Raw genomic sequence first — 16014 nt, 5'->3', positions numbered from 1 at the left:
GAGCTGTTCACACAGGGGAAAATAAATCTTTGATTGTTTCTGTTTTATTTTATATTTATTATTTTACTCATCGAGCTATGAAAACGAACTGACCAATGTCTAGAACAACTGAGCATGCATGTTTCATTTGAGCATTAACTCAATATCAGGTGTTATGTCCTAAAATTCCTATACATATACAAATAATTAACTTCAAGCTGCAGTCCGTAACTTTTTTGGGTTAAAAATGATCCAAATACATTTTTGAGCAAGTACATAACCAGCCAGTGTTCTCCTTACCCGATTCACAACGGTAAGCTTGTAATCATGTGTTATAGTTTGAGTGGTACCGGAAGCTTTCTGTGGGAAATACGAGCATGGCGCCATTCTTCTTTGCGTCATTACGTTTGTATACATAGAAGAGTCCGGCTAGGCTATCGCATGTGAGGATGCTGCAGGTGGCGGATCATTTATAGTCTTTTCTCACAGCAGCTGGAATAATTAAACGTCATTTTGATGGCGGATTGTAATCCAGAAAGGTCCAAATGACAATCATCAGTGACAACTGGAGATTCACCTGTAGTCAAAAGCAAAAGATTAGACTGGACAGAAATCTACAGGTAACGCTAATACACACTAAATACACATAGGCTGCGTTCACACTGCAGGCTGAAACGACCCAATTCCGATTTTTTTGCCCTTATGCGACCTGTATCTGATCTTTTCATGACAGTCTGAACGACACAGATCCGATCTTTTCAAATGCGACCCAGGCCACTTGGGTATGTGGTCCAAATCCGATACATATCCGATCTTTTGAAATGCGTCTTCAGTCTGAACTGCCAGGTCACATGTATCCGACCCGCACGTCCTTGATACGCGACAAACGTCATCATTGTACGTTGAAGTAGGCGGGAAGGAGAAGATAAACAACTATAAATAAAAGAAGTACGCACCTGTTGCTAGCCAATACACTCCAACTCCAACGCGTTTCTGCACTGTTATGGGCCGCCGCAGACGTGTCTCTTCCCGTGACAAAGTTAGTTGAAGGCGCTCACAAACATAATTGAAGGTGGATCTGGTCATTTTGAAGTTACTGACGAATTCGGTATCAGTAAAGCCACTCACATCAGTATCCCACCACTCCTGGCTGCGACTCACACGTTTCTCTGTACCAACGTTGCTACCACTGCTCCACAAAACGCCATGGCCAAAAACCTTGCTCTCCTCCTCTTTTTTAATTTTCTTCTTAACATGAGAAGGTTGTAATGGTGCTGGCTCCGTTGCGAAAATAACTTTAATAAAGCTAAACGAACTCCAATGCTGACACCCATATTTGGCTACTTCCGTAAACAACAAGTGATGTCGTTGACCGTTGAGTACTCTTCTGCGCATGCGGGTCACTTCTGGGTCATTTCACGTTCACACAGGAGATCACAAAAGGTCGCATTTAATTGGAAATGTGAACAGCCTTGCAAAAAAATCACATTTTTTCGAAAAATCGGAATTGAGCATTAAGCCCTGCAGTGTGAACACAGCCATAGTCACGCAATGCTGATGTTAACATTAAAGGGGTGGTTGCATGCGATTTCACTTTTTTTACTTTAGTTAGTGTGTTATGTTGCTGCTTGAGCATAAACAGTATCTGTAAAGTTATAGCGCTGAAAGTTCAATGCAAACGGAGATATTGTCTTTTAAAGTTATGGCCTTTAAAGTTTATTGCCTACAAAAACGGCCGGTTTGGACTCCAACAAGCTTCTTCCCAGGTTGGTGACATCATAAACACCTGCTATTAACATAAACACTGCCCTCGCGAACACCCAACAAAGTGGGCGTGGCCACGTCGCAGTCATTACGAAAGAGAGAGAGCTGTTGCAGAACTACAAACTACATTTGGCCATCTAGCCAATCTAAGATCATTGCGTTTATCGGAGGGATGGGCTTCACAGAAGCAGGAAGCAAACGAGCCGTTCAAAGGACAGTGGAGACAGCGGTGTGGAATAAAGGTAAAATATAAGAAAAATACGGCGTAAAAAAAAAAAGAAGTATTAAGACATGTTTTACTGCGCCCCATAATCACAACCAAGCCTAGAAAAAAAACACGGAACCACCCCTTTAACAATTTGAGAACAAAGTATAACAATAATAATGATTAGCACGGTTTGATGTGATATGAACTAGTCGATAGATTTAATCACTGTTGGTAGTGTAATTTATTGTAATGCTTTTTATCTCAGTTGGTTAGAACAAAATTGACAGACTTACTTGTTCAGATGACATTTTCCAGTGAAAACTCTTATTTTGGTCATACTTCCAGGCGCAGAATCTGTGATTCTGAAGTACCGTATCCACATACCGGTGCGGTGAATGACAGCCACACACACTCCTCAAAACATTAGATTCATCTGCGCTGAGGAGCCGCCATTGCACAACTCGCGTAAAGATGATAATGCCACAAATAAGTGCAATTGCAGGTTTCAAACAGAGATGGCAACAAAGAGGCAAAACTTACAGACTGCAGCTTTAAATTTGACAAACTATTAAACAAATTTATAACTGATGTAATTGGTCTTTGAAGAATTTGAAAATGTTTCAAGTCATATTGAGATTTCTGACTTGTGATTGCAGAATTTGTATTTTATTTTGGCAAATAATTGTTAAGATCTCTTCTGAAACATTTTCAGAGAGAGATATGTGTTACTTCTGGGTCTTCTCTGAAGAAATGTCTGAGAAGCAGAAGAAATGAAAATTTTGTCATGACTTACTCCTTTCCTTTCCATACCATTCCAAACCTGACTTACTTTTATCTGTGGAACACACTAGAAATGTTTAAGAACGTTGGGGTCAAAATAACATTGGGCCCAATTGACTTTTATTTTGTGAACAAAAATAAATGAATCTTCTGTGGTGTTTCACAGAAGAAAGTAAGTCACACAGGTTTGATATGAAGGTAAATGATGACAGAAGTTTCAGTTTTAGGTGAACTGCTCTCCAGTTCATATAATTTGCTGTCTAATAGAGAAACAGTTAGGATTTTAAAGGTATAGTTTGCGATTTCAGTGGATAATCAATGGATTAGAAATGTCTTGTTAGTATTTAGTAAAAAACCTTCATTCCCTGATGGAGAACGAGATGTGGTGTCAATGACTAACCCTTGGGAGCCCCACTTGGGAGCCCCAAACCCCTCTGATACTATGAGAGAAGGCCAATGAGAATTGGCAAGTGGAATTTGAATGCCACTCCCCCGGACATACGGCTATAAAAGGGAGACGCGTGCATCACAGTGTCCCGGCCATTGTAGCGGGCAGTTCAGCATTGTGGCAGGAGGGACACCACATCTCCTTCCCTCCATCAGGGAGCGGAGGTTACAATAGTAACCAAGACCTTCTCCATCTGTCATTCTCTACGACTTGGTAACCGTGCCATCATCAGTTCTTCCTTTCGTGTAACAAGGCTTGGTCTGCCTCATCCCGCATTTATCCTCTGAGGAACCTGATTATCCTGTCCCTAAAGACTTACCATCCACTGCATTATGTTGTGCCGCTATGGCAGGCACATACCCTTTCAAGGTGGAAGGAGACAGGCGGCCCTCCAGCCTCTCCTGCAGGAAGGAAGACTGCTCATCTCTGTGGGTCTTCCCTTTGGGCAGCACACTAGATAGCGAACAGACTCCACTTCAAGGCATAGGCCCGCCTCGTAGAGGGGGCTCAAGCCTGTGTGAAGGTGTCTATCGCCCCTGGTTATAGCCCATTCAAGTCTTCCACGCCCCGTTCAGGGGCCAGACATGGAGGTTCCAGAGCATGGGAACGGGTGCAAGATTGTGCCCTGTCCCTGAGATAGGAGGTCCTTCCCTAGGCCGATTCGCCAGGAGCATGAGCTCCGAAGACCATGGACTAGTACGGCATAATCATCAAGACACCAGGTCGAAGTGACTGACAGATAGGGAACTTAATTTGGACCTTTATATTGGGTGTCCTTAACTACTATGTACTAACCTTTTTAATTAATAATTTGATACATTGCACTTACGTGTACATACATTGTACTTACATTTTTAAAAATACCTTCATGTAATTACATCTGTAATTAATTTCTGTAGTTACATTTATAATTACTCTGTTGCCACTTCCCTTACACCTAACCCTACCCTTAAACTTACCCATAACACCACACCTGCCCCTAACTTTACCTGTATCCCATCTCAATATCAGCAAAGGTGTTTTGCAATACAATATGATCACTTATTTGTTGATGTAAGTACATAGTAGTTAAGGCCACTTAATATAAAGTGGGCCCTTAATTTTGGTTAATTCAGAATAACTGAGTTTACATTGACTTTTTGCTGAATTTCTTGGCAAATCTGAGCAAACTGAGGCATTGTTGATATCTCTTCTGAAACATGAGATATTTAAGGGTTTTTTCCTCATAAGAAATGCAGAAAACAGCGTTGTCATGAACAACAAAATTTATAATGAAAATATACAACATACGAAATAAACAATCATTTAGTATATCATTTAGAATAACAACCAGGACCAGAATAAAAATGCATTGATATATACAGCGTAATGGGAGGAAGCAGCTGGACCCGGTGGAGAACATGAGCTGTTCCTCATAATGTTCTGGGCCTTTCTTCTAGTTCGCTGGTCATAGAACGAGACTAGACCTTCTCAGTGTCACACAGTGATTGTAGAACAGATGTTTACAATGGTTTGAAGGAGAGAGCGATGTAAACCAGCAGACAGTGTAGAAACACAAAACACAATAAAAGTGCTGTAGAAAGTAACGCCGTAATCTGATATCAATGATCTTGTATTTAACCGAATAGTTTTCTCAGAATTACAGAGATAAAACTGCTCAAATGCTTGTGAGGAATTCTGATTGTTTTCTGATTATTTTTGTCCTCAGACAATCCACACATGAAAGAAGATCTTCCACCAGTCTCATCTCAGATGAAAAGGTCAGATATGATCATTCCAGAATTTAAAGGGATAGTTCACTTTAAAATGAAAATTCCCCAATGATTTACTCACCCTCAAGCCATCCTAGGTGTATATGACATTCTTCTTTCTGATGAACAAAATCGGAGTTACATTAATAAATATCCTGACTAGGCCTGTCACAATAACTACTTTTTGTTTCGCAATATATCGTCCCAGAAATAATTGCAATAAACAATATTATTGTCATTTTAAGACTATTTTATGCCACCGAATATATAATCCTAATATAACAGCATAATAATGCAAGTAGACCTACACACTTCCAAATGACAACCTTTAAATTCTTTAGATCATGGAAATGAAGGGTAAAAAATATATTATCCTAAATAAAATCAAAAGAAATTGAATGAATAGTAAATAAACATTTTCCCTTGTGAAACGTTGACATTTATATATGCACCAGAACAGGGGATTGCGGCTTTGAAAACGAGTCAATTTGGGATTATTCTTCCAAACTGTCAGTAGTTGTCAGGAAAACACTATAACGCCTCAAATGGCACCTTTTTTTCACCTGTCGATAACCGCTCTGTGTATGAAGGAACTGCCAGAGAACCACTTTCGCCTCCGTCACGGAAAACATACAAGATGACAGCACAATGTAGTGAAATGTTGGTGACATTCATTATCATGTAAACATAATGGGCAATATATCGATATATTGATTATTGCGACAGGCCTAATCCTGACGCTTCCAAGCTTTATAATGGCAGTGACGGGGTCCATTGAGTTTGAAGCTCAAAAAAGTGCATCCATCCTTCATAAACGTACTCCACACGGCTCCAGGGGTTAATAAAGGAATCAATGGAGTTTTGTAGTAAAAATATCCGGACCCACTTTATATTAGCTGGCCTTCACTACTAATTAAATATCCATATCTAAAACTAACATCTATTAAACTAATAACAAATATATACTAAGCTAAATATCTAACTTCTGCCATACCGCCTTCCTTATTCAACTTAGAAAAAGCATAATTGGCGTGACGACGACGTCGGGCGTCGGGCCTTTAAAGGAATAGCGTTTACTCACTCTCTTATGTATAATTTTCTTCCTTCCGTGGAACAAAAAAAGAGACGTTTTGCAGAACTGCCATGCTACTCTTTTCCAGGCCACTCAAAAAAAGCACCATAAAGGTTTCCCCTGCTTCTATGGTGCTTCTTGTCATTTTTCCCTTGGTCACTGTACGCTTTTATGCTATGGAATAGTGCAGTATGACCAGCCTCAAAATATACAAGTTTGAAAAAATTTGAGTGAACTATTCCTTTAATTGCACGTCTGATACGGCTCATGTTAATACGAACTCTACTGTCACCTAACTGCAGTGAAAATTACACAGAGCAACCCTCAGATCAAACAGCACAGTGCTTGAGACAAAAGAGACAGTTCCCTCATAGAGAATTCACTTCTCCGCTGAGAGAGAGAGAGAGAGAGAGAGAGGAACCCAGGGAGGTAGAGAGAGAAGGAGTGAATCAAAAGGCTGGAAAAGCGTGGTAGAGAGTAAACGCTGACTTCTCCCTGAGGTGATTTGTCTTTTCGCTGCTCTCTCTACAGATGTTGGAGCCCCTTTTTTCCAGTAAAGACCTGAGGTTCTTTGCTAGGACTTTGATATCCTACTCGAATTCAATATGTGAAATAGTAGAGCCACTCTGTGACTTGGAGCACATCGCTGAGCTTTGAAGTCTGATCCAATTTTTGCTGCTCGCCATTTGATGTTGAAAGGATGAGATGAAGAAAACGTACAGTTTTTGCCAGTAACTCTGCTGAGCATATGTAAGATTAAAACAGCCCGCTCCTTTGGAGGGTGTACTTAGAAATGTTAAGCAGATTAATTCTTTCCTATAGCTCTTTTATTCAAAGATAAAATTAAATGTGTGTGGAAGTCTGCGAGGACGGCCTCCGTTATTTCCTGCATTACAATGAGTGTGACGAGCGAGAGAGAGAGAGGGAGAGAGAGAGCACTCTGGTACCAGTGCATTAGCACTTACTGTTGCCAAACATTGTGTGTTAATGGATGCTCAAAACCAGCCTGCTCTTAATAAATCACTTCAATTAATTCACACAAAAGACTGCGTCTGTTTTATTCATTATGATGCGCTTGTTTGTATTTGTTCGCTTTGTTCCTGATGTGTTTTCTGTTGACGTGGGTGTGTGTTTGTGTGTGCGTTTCTTTTCAGGTTGTCTCTGTCAGCAGAGAGGACAGCTCCAGTGACGCGTCTGTGCTGAAGACAGACAAACGGAGTGACAGTAGAGGGAGAGAGCGACCGGCACTGAGCAAACAAGGTGAGTCCACACACACACACACACACACACACATGTCAGCAACATTCTCATAGTCCCGAATGCACACATACAAGTGCACCTTTACAATGACCAATAAACAGTGACACACATTATTCCTCATTTATTCAACCTCATGTTGTTCCAAACAAAAAAGAAGAAATTTTGAAGAACCTCCAAGCTGCCTTTTTACCATAAAATGAAAGCATGACCAATCATCACACACGAGATAATTACTGAAATCAAACCTGGCGCAACACGTCTTCATGCCAAGTTTGAATACACTGATTTTTAAAAGAAGCACACTTCTTTTAAAAGGAAGAAATATAATTTGCTCACCCTCGTGTCATTCCAAACCTGTGTGAGTTTCTTTCTTCTGCTGAACACAAAAGATGTTTTGAAGAATGTTGGTCACCAGACAGTTGACGGTAGCCATTGACTCGTATTTTGTTTTTTTTACACTATGGAAGTCAATGGCTACCGCAACTGTTTGATAACCAACATTCTTCCAAATATCTTTTTTTGTGTTCAGCACACTCTAAAAAAAAAAAAGGGTAAAAATTTTACCTTTTAAGGTACAAGTGGCCGTCACTGGGGTGGTACCCTTTCTGTACCTCTAAGTCAGGGGTAGGCAAGTTCGGTCCTAGAGAGCTGATGTCCAGATTAGTCACCATAGTATAAAACTCATGGCTCCCAGTATGCATTGCAGCATTAAGTATGTCACCTTTGTTGAGATTCAAATGCTGATTCTTGATATCTGTGTGCGTCTAAACTTTCCCCCCCTAGAATGTATTTAAAAATCAAAATTCAGAATGTCTGAACTGTGGCAAGAAAGTATTGTTGGTGAATATTATTTATTAATATTTTTAGCCAGTAGTGAGTTTAGTCAAACATTTTTCTCCATGACAATTTTTGTTTAGGGCTTATTTTGATCTGTTTTGTTAACAATGTATAAAAAAAACAAAAACAAACTCACATAAAAAGCCAAGAGTCAACGAAACACTGATCACCATCATGGCGACCAAACATTTTCAATAAAACATCTACATCTAAACCTCTGTTAATTCTCAATAATAGCTTCTATAGATGTCTTTCAGGGTTGGAGCCAAACTCTGCAGCGGCTCACTAGGACCAAACTTGCCTACCCCTGCTCTAAGTAGGGACAAAACTGTACCTCTATTGTACCTTTTTTTCTGAGAGTGCAGAAGGAAGAACTCATACAGGTTTAGAACAACTTGAGGGGTAAATGATGACCGAATGTTCATTTTTTGGATAAAATAACCCTTTAATTGCAATTAAATTAATATGTATAATAGTTTAAATTTATTACCTTTAAAGCAATTAGCTGAACTGAGCGTCAGTTTCAGAACCTGGTGCGTTTCTCCCTTGGTTCGGTTCATTTAGACGTGTGAAAATGAAAATGGGATCCGCACCAAAACAATCGCTCCGAGACCGCCTGAACGAGGTGTTCTCGGCCCAATTGCAAACGAACTCTGGGGCGGTTCACTAGAGGTGTGAAAGCAATCCGACCCAACGGACCAATTATAATTCATAACGAAAAATGTGCTGTAAAAAAATCAGAAGTGTCTGATTCTGTGAGTGAGCACATTAGTTATCACAGTTGAAAACCAAAAGAGCACCTCTTCATCTTAAAATGTGTCTTCTCAGTGGGAGAATGCTGTCCTGATGAAGCCTTGATTCCTGCTCTCGCTGCATTATAACATTCGTATAGTGTTTGCGTGTGTCTTGACGGTTACATGCAGGGCCGTCGCTAATGGGGTGAATGGTGGTGACAATTATAAGCGCCCCCACTGCTGAGGGGCCCACTAAATCCAGTAGTTATGCTATTTATTCCCCTACTCTTATGAATCATTATAGTATATACATTTGTATGATTGAGTGATAAATGAAAACCACAAAAACATGCAATTTAGTTAAAGAATTTTTCCAAATTTCCTCACTCTCCCCTCCGTAAAAATGGTGTATTTCAATTATTTCAGCAGAGAGACCCAATAAGATCACAATCACCCCAACTAGTGAACAGAACCAATCAGAGTTGATGCTGCTCTGAGAACAGCTGAAGTTAGAAAAAGTTACAGTGGAAGTGAGACTGACTGAAAATGTCGGGGGAAAATCTGGGTACCAGTAATGTCATGAAAAGCAGAGGGAGGCCCGGAGAACTGTTTAATCAGTCTTTCAAACCGTTCTTTAACAGGACAGGTTAGTGCACTTCAGCAAGGGAGTCAATGTGATGGGATGGGGTCATTTTGCTGGCCGATTTACTTCCGCACATCCCTGTATAGCAGCGCGGCGATCACCACTCTGACAATTACACGCTCAAAGCCCTCGTCTTCTTGCGCTTTTATGTAGTTTGTTGGTTTGTATAACATGCAGAAAAATAGATATGCGTGTCACAAGGATTACAGACTTGCCGGCTGCTGATGTGATATTTTGAACAATACTGTCAAAAAAACGCAAATACAACTCATTGCTATTGATGGATATATGTATTAGCTTTATTTAATAAAATAGCACATTATCATAATCAAAAATGAAGACAGTGAGAAACTTAAGTGGTTTTATTTTAGATTTGACTGCATTATTTGTCATTTCTGAATATTGATCTCAGTTGTTAGACGTCATACTGACTGACATTTTATTGGCCTATTAATTTTACCTTTTTTTAAGTTTATGTTATAATTGTACTAATTTCTTGTCTTTTGTTATTTTTTTAGTTTGTCTTGCATAATTGCTTGATGACTTTAAACTAGGGCTGGCAAAAGATTAATCGCGATTAATCGCATCCAAAATAAAAGTTTGTGTTTACATAATATATGTGTGTGTACTCTGTTAATTATTATTTATATATAAATGCACACACATTCATGTATATATTTAAGAAATATGTGCATGTATATACTGTATATACATTTATATAATCTATAATATATATATAAATGTTTTATATATAAAAATAAAAAAAACTCTTAAATATATACATGCTTGTGTGTGTATTTATATATAAATAATAATTAACAGAGTACACACACATATATTTTATGTAAACACAAACGTTTATTTTGGATGTGATTAATCGCGATTAATCTTTTGACAGCCCTATTTTAAACATAATAAGTTATTAATCACTTAATGTCATTGTTTGATATAATATTAATGTACAACTTTGCATATAGAATAAGTAAAAGCAATAACCTTTATTTGCATTTATTTATTTGTCTGTTTTGTTATTTTGTAAGAAATCCTTATTAGGTGCAGGGCACCAGATGTGGGCCTTCATATCTTATCGGCCGACTGTATATGATATGAGTCAATGTCATCAATGTTTTTTCAGGGGGGGCAGAATTCCCTAGCTATGGCCCTGGTTACACGTAAAACCACAATAAACTCATGGAGTGAACTTGTCAATCATCTTGATGGATGACGCAGAGGAAACTGACCAATAAGAGGACAGTTGTACTCACATGTGACTTGCATGAACTCAAAGTTGCCTTGTTAAAGCGAATCAAACCAAGAAGAAAATGCAACACTGTAACAAATTAAGTTCCTGTTTTGGAACAAAACAAATGATCTATAGGTGTGAAAACATAATACGATCGGACACTTCTTTTTCACTACATATGAAAGAGATTTGAGATTTGATTTTTAGTGAATAATGGCTTAAGTCAGTTCCAGTCAAATGGACTTCATGGTGATTTTTGAAGCTTGACACGAATGAACAGCTCAAAAGTTCTGCTAAATATCTGCTTTTTTGTTCCATGGAAGAAAGAAAGCCACATGAGAGTGAGTAAATGATGACAGGATCTTCATTTGATTTTGGCTGAACTCGTCCTTTAATACCAGAAGTACCTGCCTTTCACTCTCTCTCTCATATTCATGTCCTGTCATATCAGCTTATGGTTTGGCTGAGCTTTCAGTTTCGAGCCAGGCAGTGGATGAGAGGTGTGTGTCTTTGTAAAGGTTTTTGTTTAATTTTTTTTAACAAAACACACCAATCACATCAAAGACTCACACACACCAGTGACTCTATTAAACACTCCAGTTACAGTGACACAGAGACCAAAACACACATATTTGCTGAACATATGTTTGCTTTGTGTTTCGCCCTGGGCTGTGAATTTCATTAATGAGAGCTGCCTGGGAGGTGTGTGTGTGTGTGTGTGTGTGTGTGTGTGTGTGTGTGTGTGTGTGTACACAGAGAGGGAAGGTGTGTCAATCAGGGGCGGGAGGGGCGGCGCTGCTGGGATCAGTTGCCGGGGGTCCATCATTAGAGTGATTACTGGGGAAGGTGTGTGTGGGGGTGGGATTGAGATTAGCTGTGTGTCCGCGGATTACCGGATTAAGACAGATAATGTAACACACACTCCGCACTGCAGTGGCTCCGGATTACTGTCAGATCACCACAGCACGCCTGGGTTAGACAGCCGCGCTAACTCTCTGAGACTGAGAACAGGTGACCCCACTCATCCTGTCTGTCTGAAACACACACACACACACACACACTGGAGATGACATGCTGATCATATTCTCACACAGACTCATAAACACACTTAAAGGTGATAGTTCACCCAAAAATGAAAATTAGCCCATCATTTACTCACCCTCAAGTCATCCTAGGTGTATATGACATTCTTCTTTCAGACGAATAATTTCAGACGGAGTTATATTAAAAAAATCCAGGCTAATCTAAGCTTTATAATTGCAGTAATAGTTGCTCTGTTTTTGAAATCCATAAAAAGTGCATCTGTCCTTCAAATAACGTGTTCCACGCGGCTCTGGGGTGTTAATAAAGGTCTTCTGAAGCGAATCGATGCGTTTGTGTAAGAAAAATATCCATATTTAAAACTTTACAAACTGTAATCTCTAACTTTCGCTATCTGTCGTAAGCGCGTTCACGAGAGACTGGCGTTCCAGTGTATCTCAGAGCACTTTTATGATAGACAGATGCACTTTTATGGACTTCAAAATAGAAACAGCCATTCACTGCCATTATAAAGCTTGGAAGTGGCTCTTTTTAATATTTTTTAATACAACTCTGATTGTATTCGTCTGAAAGAAGAATGTCATGTACACCTAGGATGACTTGAGGGTGAGCAAATCATGGGCTCATTTTCATTTTTGGGTGAATCAACCCTTTAATGTTTGTCACCAATATTAATAGAAATTCTCACAAAATTCAAGATATTGTTGCAAAAAAGTACTGAGATCTGAGAATGAGATCTGAATTTTTGTATTATAACATGTGATATAATGAAGCAATATCACAAGAGAGCTGTTTCACACATTTGAGCATAACTGCAAACATTATATTGCTTTTACACAAACATTGAATTTTCTTTTTAAACATTATTCTCAACATTTATGCTTTTATAATTGACCAATTCAGATGCATCTTATGTACCACCTCTGCAGTGCAAATATATATTTTTTTTGTTAACGATTTCATTTGATTGGTAACAGCTAAATATAGTGTCTTATTCTAATTATATTTTTTTATTAAAAATAAGTAATTTCTCAGGCGATAATGTGGATCTTTATGAATTTAAGAAGTGCTGGCCTGGTCTTGGTTCTTTACTCGGTCTCATCCTGCTTTGGTCTTGGTCTTGTCTTGGTGTCAACCCCTCAATATCTTGGTGTTGTCTTGGTCTCAACACACACTGGTCTTGACTTGGTTTCGCCCTGCTTTGGTCTTGGTCTTGTCTTGGTGTCAACCCCTCAAAGTCTTGGTCTTGTCTTGGTCTCAACACACACTGGTCTTGGTCTTGTCTTGGTCTCAACACACACTGGTCTTGGTCTTGACTCGGTCTCGCCCTGCTTTGGTCTTGGTCTTGTCTTGGTGTCAACCCCTCAAAGTCTTGGTCTTGTCTTGGTCTGAACACACACTGGTCTTGGTCTTTTCTTGGTATCAACCCCTCAATATCTTGGTGTTGTCTTGGTCTCAACACACACTGGTCTTGGTCTTGTCTTGGTATCAACCCCTCAATAACTTGGTGTTGTCTTGGTCTCAACACACACTGGTCTTGGTCTTGACTCGGTTTCGCCCTGCTTTGGTCTTGTCTTGGTGTCAACCCCTCAAAGTCTTGGTCTTGTCTTGGTCTCAACACACACTGGTCTTGGTCTTGTCTTGGTCTCAACACACACTGGTCTTGGTCTTGACTCGGTCTCGCCCTTCTTTGGTCTTGGTCTTGTCTTGGTCTCAACCCCTCAAAGTCTTGGTCTTGTCTTGGTCTCAACACACATTGGTCTTGGTCTCGACTTGGTCTCGGATTAGGTGCTCTTGAGTACAACACTACTATGTAGACAACATCCGTATATAGGTTTCATGTTAATGCCAAGTGTAAACATAGCCACAGTCACACTGAGGCGTTCCCCATAGCATTGACGTCAGACGCAGCATCTCTTCCCCTTCTCAGGGAACCAACTATTTATATTTAGTATAAATGTATCTTTTCATTTTTGATGTTGTTTCCCTAACTGGAATTGTTCACTCACAATGATGTAATTCTAAATAATATTATTGGATAGAGGTGCAGAATAGGGGTTCACCCTAATCCACAAAGATCCACCCACTTGGAGTTTTTCAGCCTTACCACTGCTACTGCTACAGTAGTTTTCACTAGCATTAAAAGTGTTGATCAAATAGTTGCTCACCAACACTGTTGTCCACCTCTAGTCGTGCTGTGTGCACACAGTTCAGTCTGTCACTCACTGCATTTACATTCATGCGGTGCTGGAGGATAAAGATCTCTCAGCATGACTCTTTCTCGCTGTTTAAAGCTGTTTAAGTCAAATTACCTCACCTTGAATATGCAAAGAACAGAACTGCTGACTGGACTGCCCTGAGAGAAAGCGCACACGCACACACACACACACTGACTGGTTTTAGATCACAGTTTGATGCCTTCATCAGAGGAGCTGTTGGCTAAACTAAAGGCTTGATTCTGTCTGTGAGGAGAACACGTGTAAGAGTGTGTGGATGCTATTTGGATGTGTGGATGTGTGTGTTGTGGAAGAGTAAGCAGGGCAGACTTTGATCGGAGGAGATCAGAGTGTGTGTGTGTGTGTGTGTGTGTGTGTGTGTGCCAGGGGAGACGGCAGTGCCAGATGTCTGGAGTTCTGCTCACTTCCTGCCTCTCATCCTGCTGCTGTCACCCTAGAGACACACATACGCACACACACACACACACACACACTCACATTATCCCTGTCTAACCTCTCCATATCAAATGTTCGGGAGGTCATGGCCAGTGTGTTACTCTGAGACCCAAACACTCTTCTGCTGTCTTTATTGGATGTTAAGTGCACCGCTGAGTCTCTGATCTGATCCCAGCTGTGTTAGAATGTGGTGTGTGCTTCTGACTGATCAGAAAATCTATCAGCATTTCACATGCTCTAATTTGATCTCTACGCTACTGCTGTAGGTTCAGTACACACACTAGAGCCTATTCTTGATTATTCACATCTTAAATAGTTACTTCAGACAAAAATATTCACCCCCAAGACTTGCATTCATCTTTGATATGGTAACACTTTACAATAAGGTTCCATTAGTTAGCATTAGTTAAAGGGGTCCTATTATGCCCCTTTTTACAAGATGTAAAATAAGTCTCGGATGTCTCCAGAGTGTGTATGTGAAGTTTTAGCTCCAAATACCCCCCAGATATTTTTTTTAGCATATTAAAATGGTCACTTTTTGAGGACGAGCAATAATAAGCAGTTTTTGTGTGTCCCTTTAAATGCAAATGAGCGGTCTAACAGCGCTCGTCAATGCCAAAATGATTGAGATGGCCAATCAAATCAAAGAAGGCGGAGTTTACCGCTCACAGAAGCAGAGCGTGAATTCCAGCCCGAAGGGTCAGTTTAACGTCGAAAGAAAGTGAGGCAAGCGAAACATTTAATACATGTGAACTGTTTTGCGACAGAAATGTTAAATGACCGACAGTAACATCCACTGATGCAAACTTCTCAACTTTTTTTGTCAAATATGGCCATTTTGAATTTTGGGCCCTATTTTAACGATCTGAAACGCAAGTGTCAAAACGCGAAGCGCAAGTAACTTTGTGGGCGGGTCTCGGCGCTGTTGCTATTTTCCCGGCGGAATAAATGGCTCTTGCGCCCGGCGCAAATCTAAAATGGGTTGGTCTGAAGTAGCTTCATTATTCATAGGTGTGGTTTGGGCGTAACGCGAATAAACCAATCCGAGCGTCATCCAACATTCCCTTTAAAAGCAGGTGCGCAAGTTCCATTATGGATTGCTATTATTATGGCGTATTTACCAGGCGCACGCCAGGAGCGGTTCACAGCCGAGGAGACTGATGTGCTTGTAAGAGCAGTGAAAGACAGAGAAGTGAAGTTGTAATGTTGTACATTATGGTAAAGGTGATTTCACAGTCTTTTTTTTTTTTCAGTCTTTCAGTTTTTTCAGTTTTTCAGTCGATTTTTGTTCCTGGTTCTTGACGGACAAACCAATTTGTCAGATGTCCTTATATACATATATGTCTTGCCACTATTGGACAAACAGGTCTTATCCTTAATTATTACAATTAGCCTGAATCATTTGTAAGCTAGATTTATGCCTATTTTTTTATTATATATATTATATATATATTTTTTAGTGTAACAATTTATGATTTGCAAAAATAACTGTTGCATCTGTGTAGATTACATGAGCAAAGTGTATGCGCGTTGTGCACGCTATACATTATGGTCAAGCATGCGCCCTTAAAATAGCATAATG

At 39.8% G+C, this 16014-nt stretch overlaps 1 protein-coding gene across 2 annotated transcripts in view; it reads left to right on the top strand.

Moving 5' to 3' along the window:
- Positions 1 to 16014, top strand: part of myo3b (myosin IIIB) — a 212051-nt gene that overhangs the window by 146827 nt on the left and 49210 nt on the right. For both annotated transcript variants that reach the window (XM_079822058.1, XM_079822057.1), the window contains 2 exons: positions 4888 to 4939; positions 7157 to 7262. In XM_079822058.1, the coding sequence (XP_079678184.1) occupies positions 4888 to 4939; positions 7157 to 7262 (158 nt within the window). The remainder of the gene's footprint in view (positions 1 to 4887; positions 4940 to 7156; positions 7263 to 16014) is intronic.

The sequence above is a fragment of the Gobio gobio genome (genome assembly GCF_949357685.1).
Source record: "Gobio gobio genome assembly, chromosome: 7".
In the NCBI taxonomy this organism is placed as follows: Eukaryota; Metazoa; Chordata; class Actinopteri; order Cypriniformes; family Gobionidae; genus Gobio; species Gobio gobio.
The sequence above is the reverse complement of the archived record's forward strand: the minus strand, read 5'-3'. Positions and strand labels throughout refer to the sequence as shown.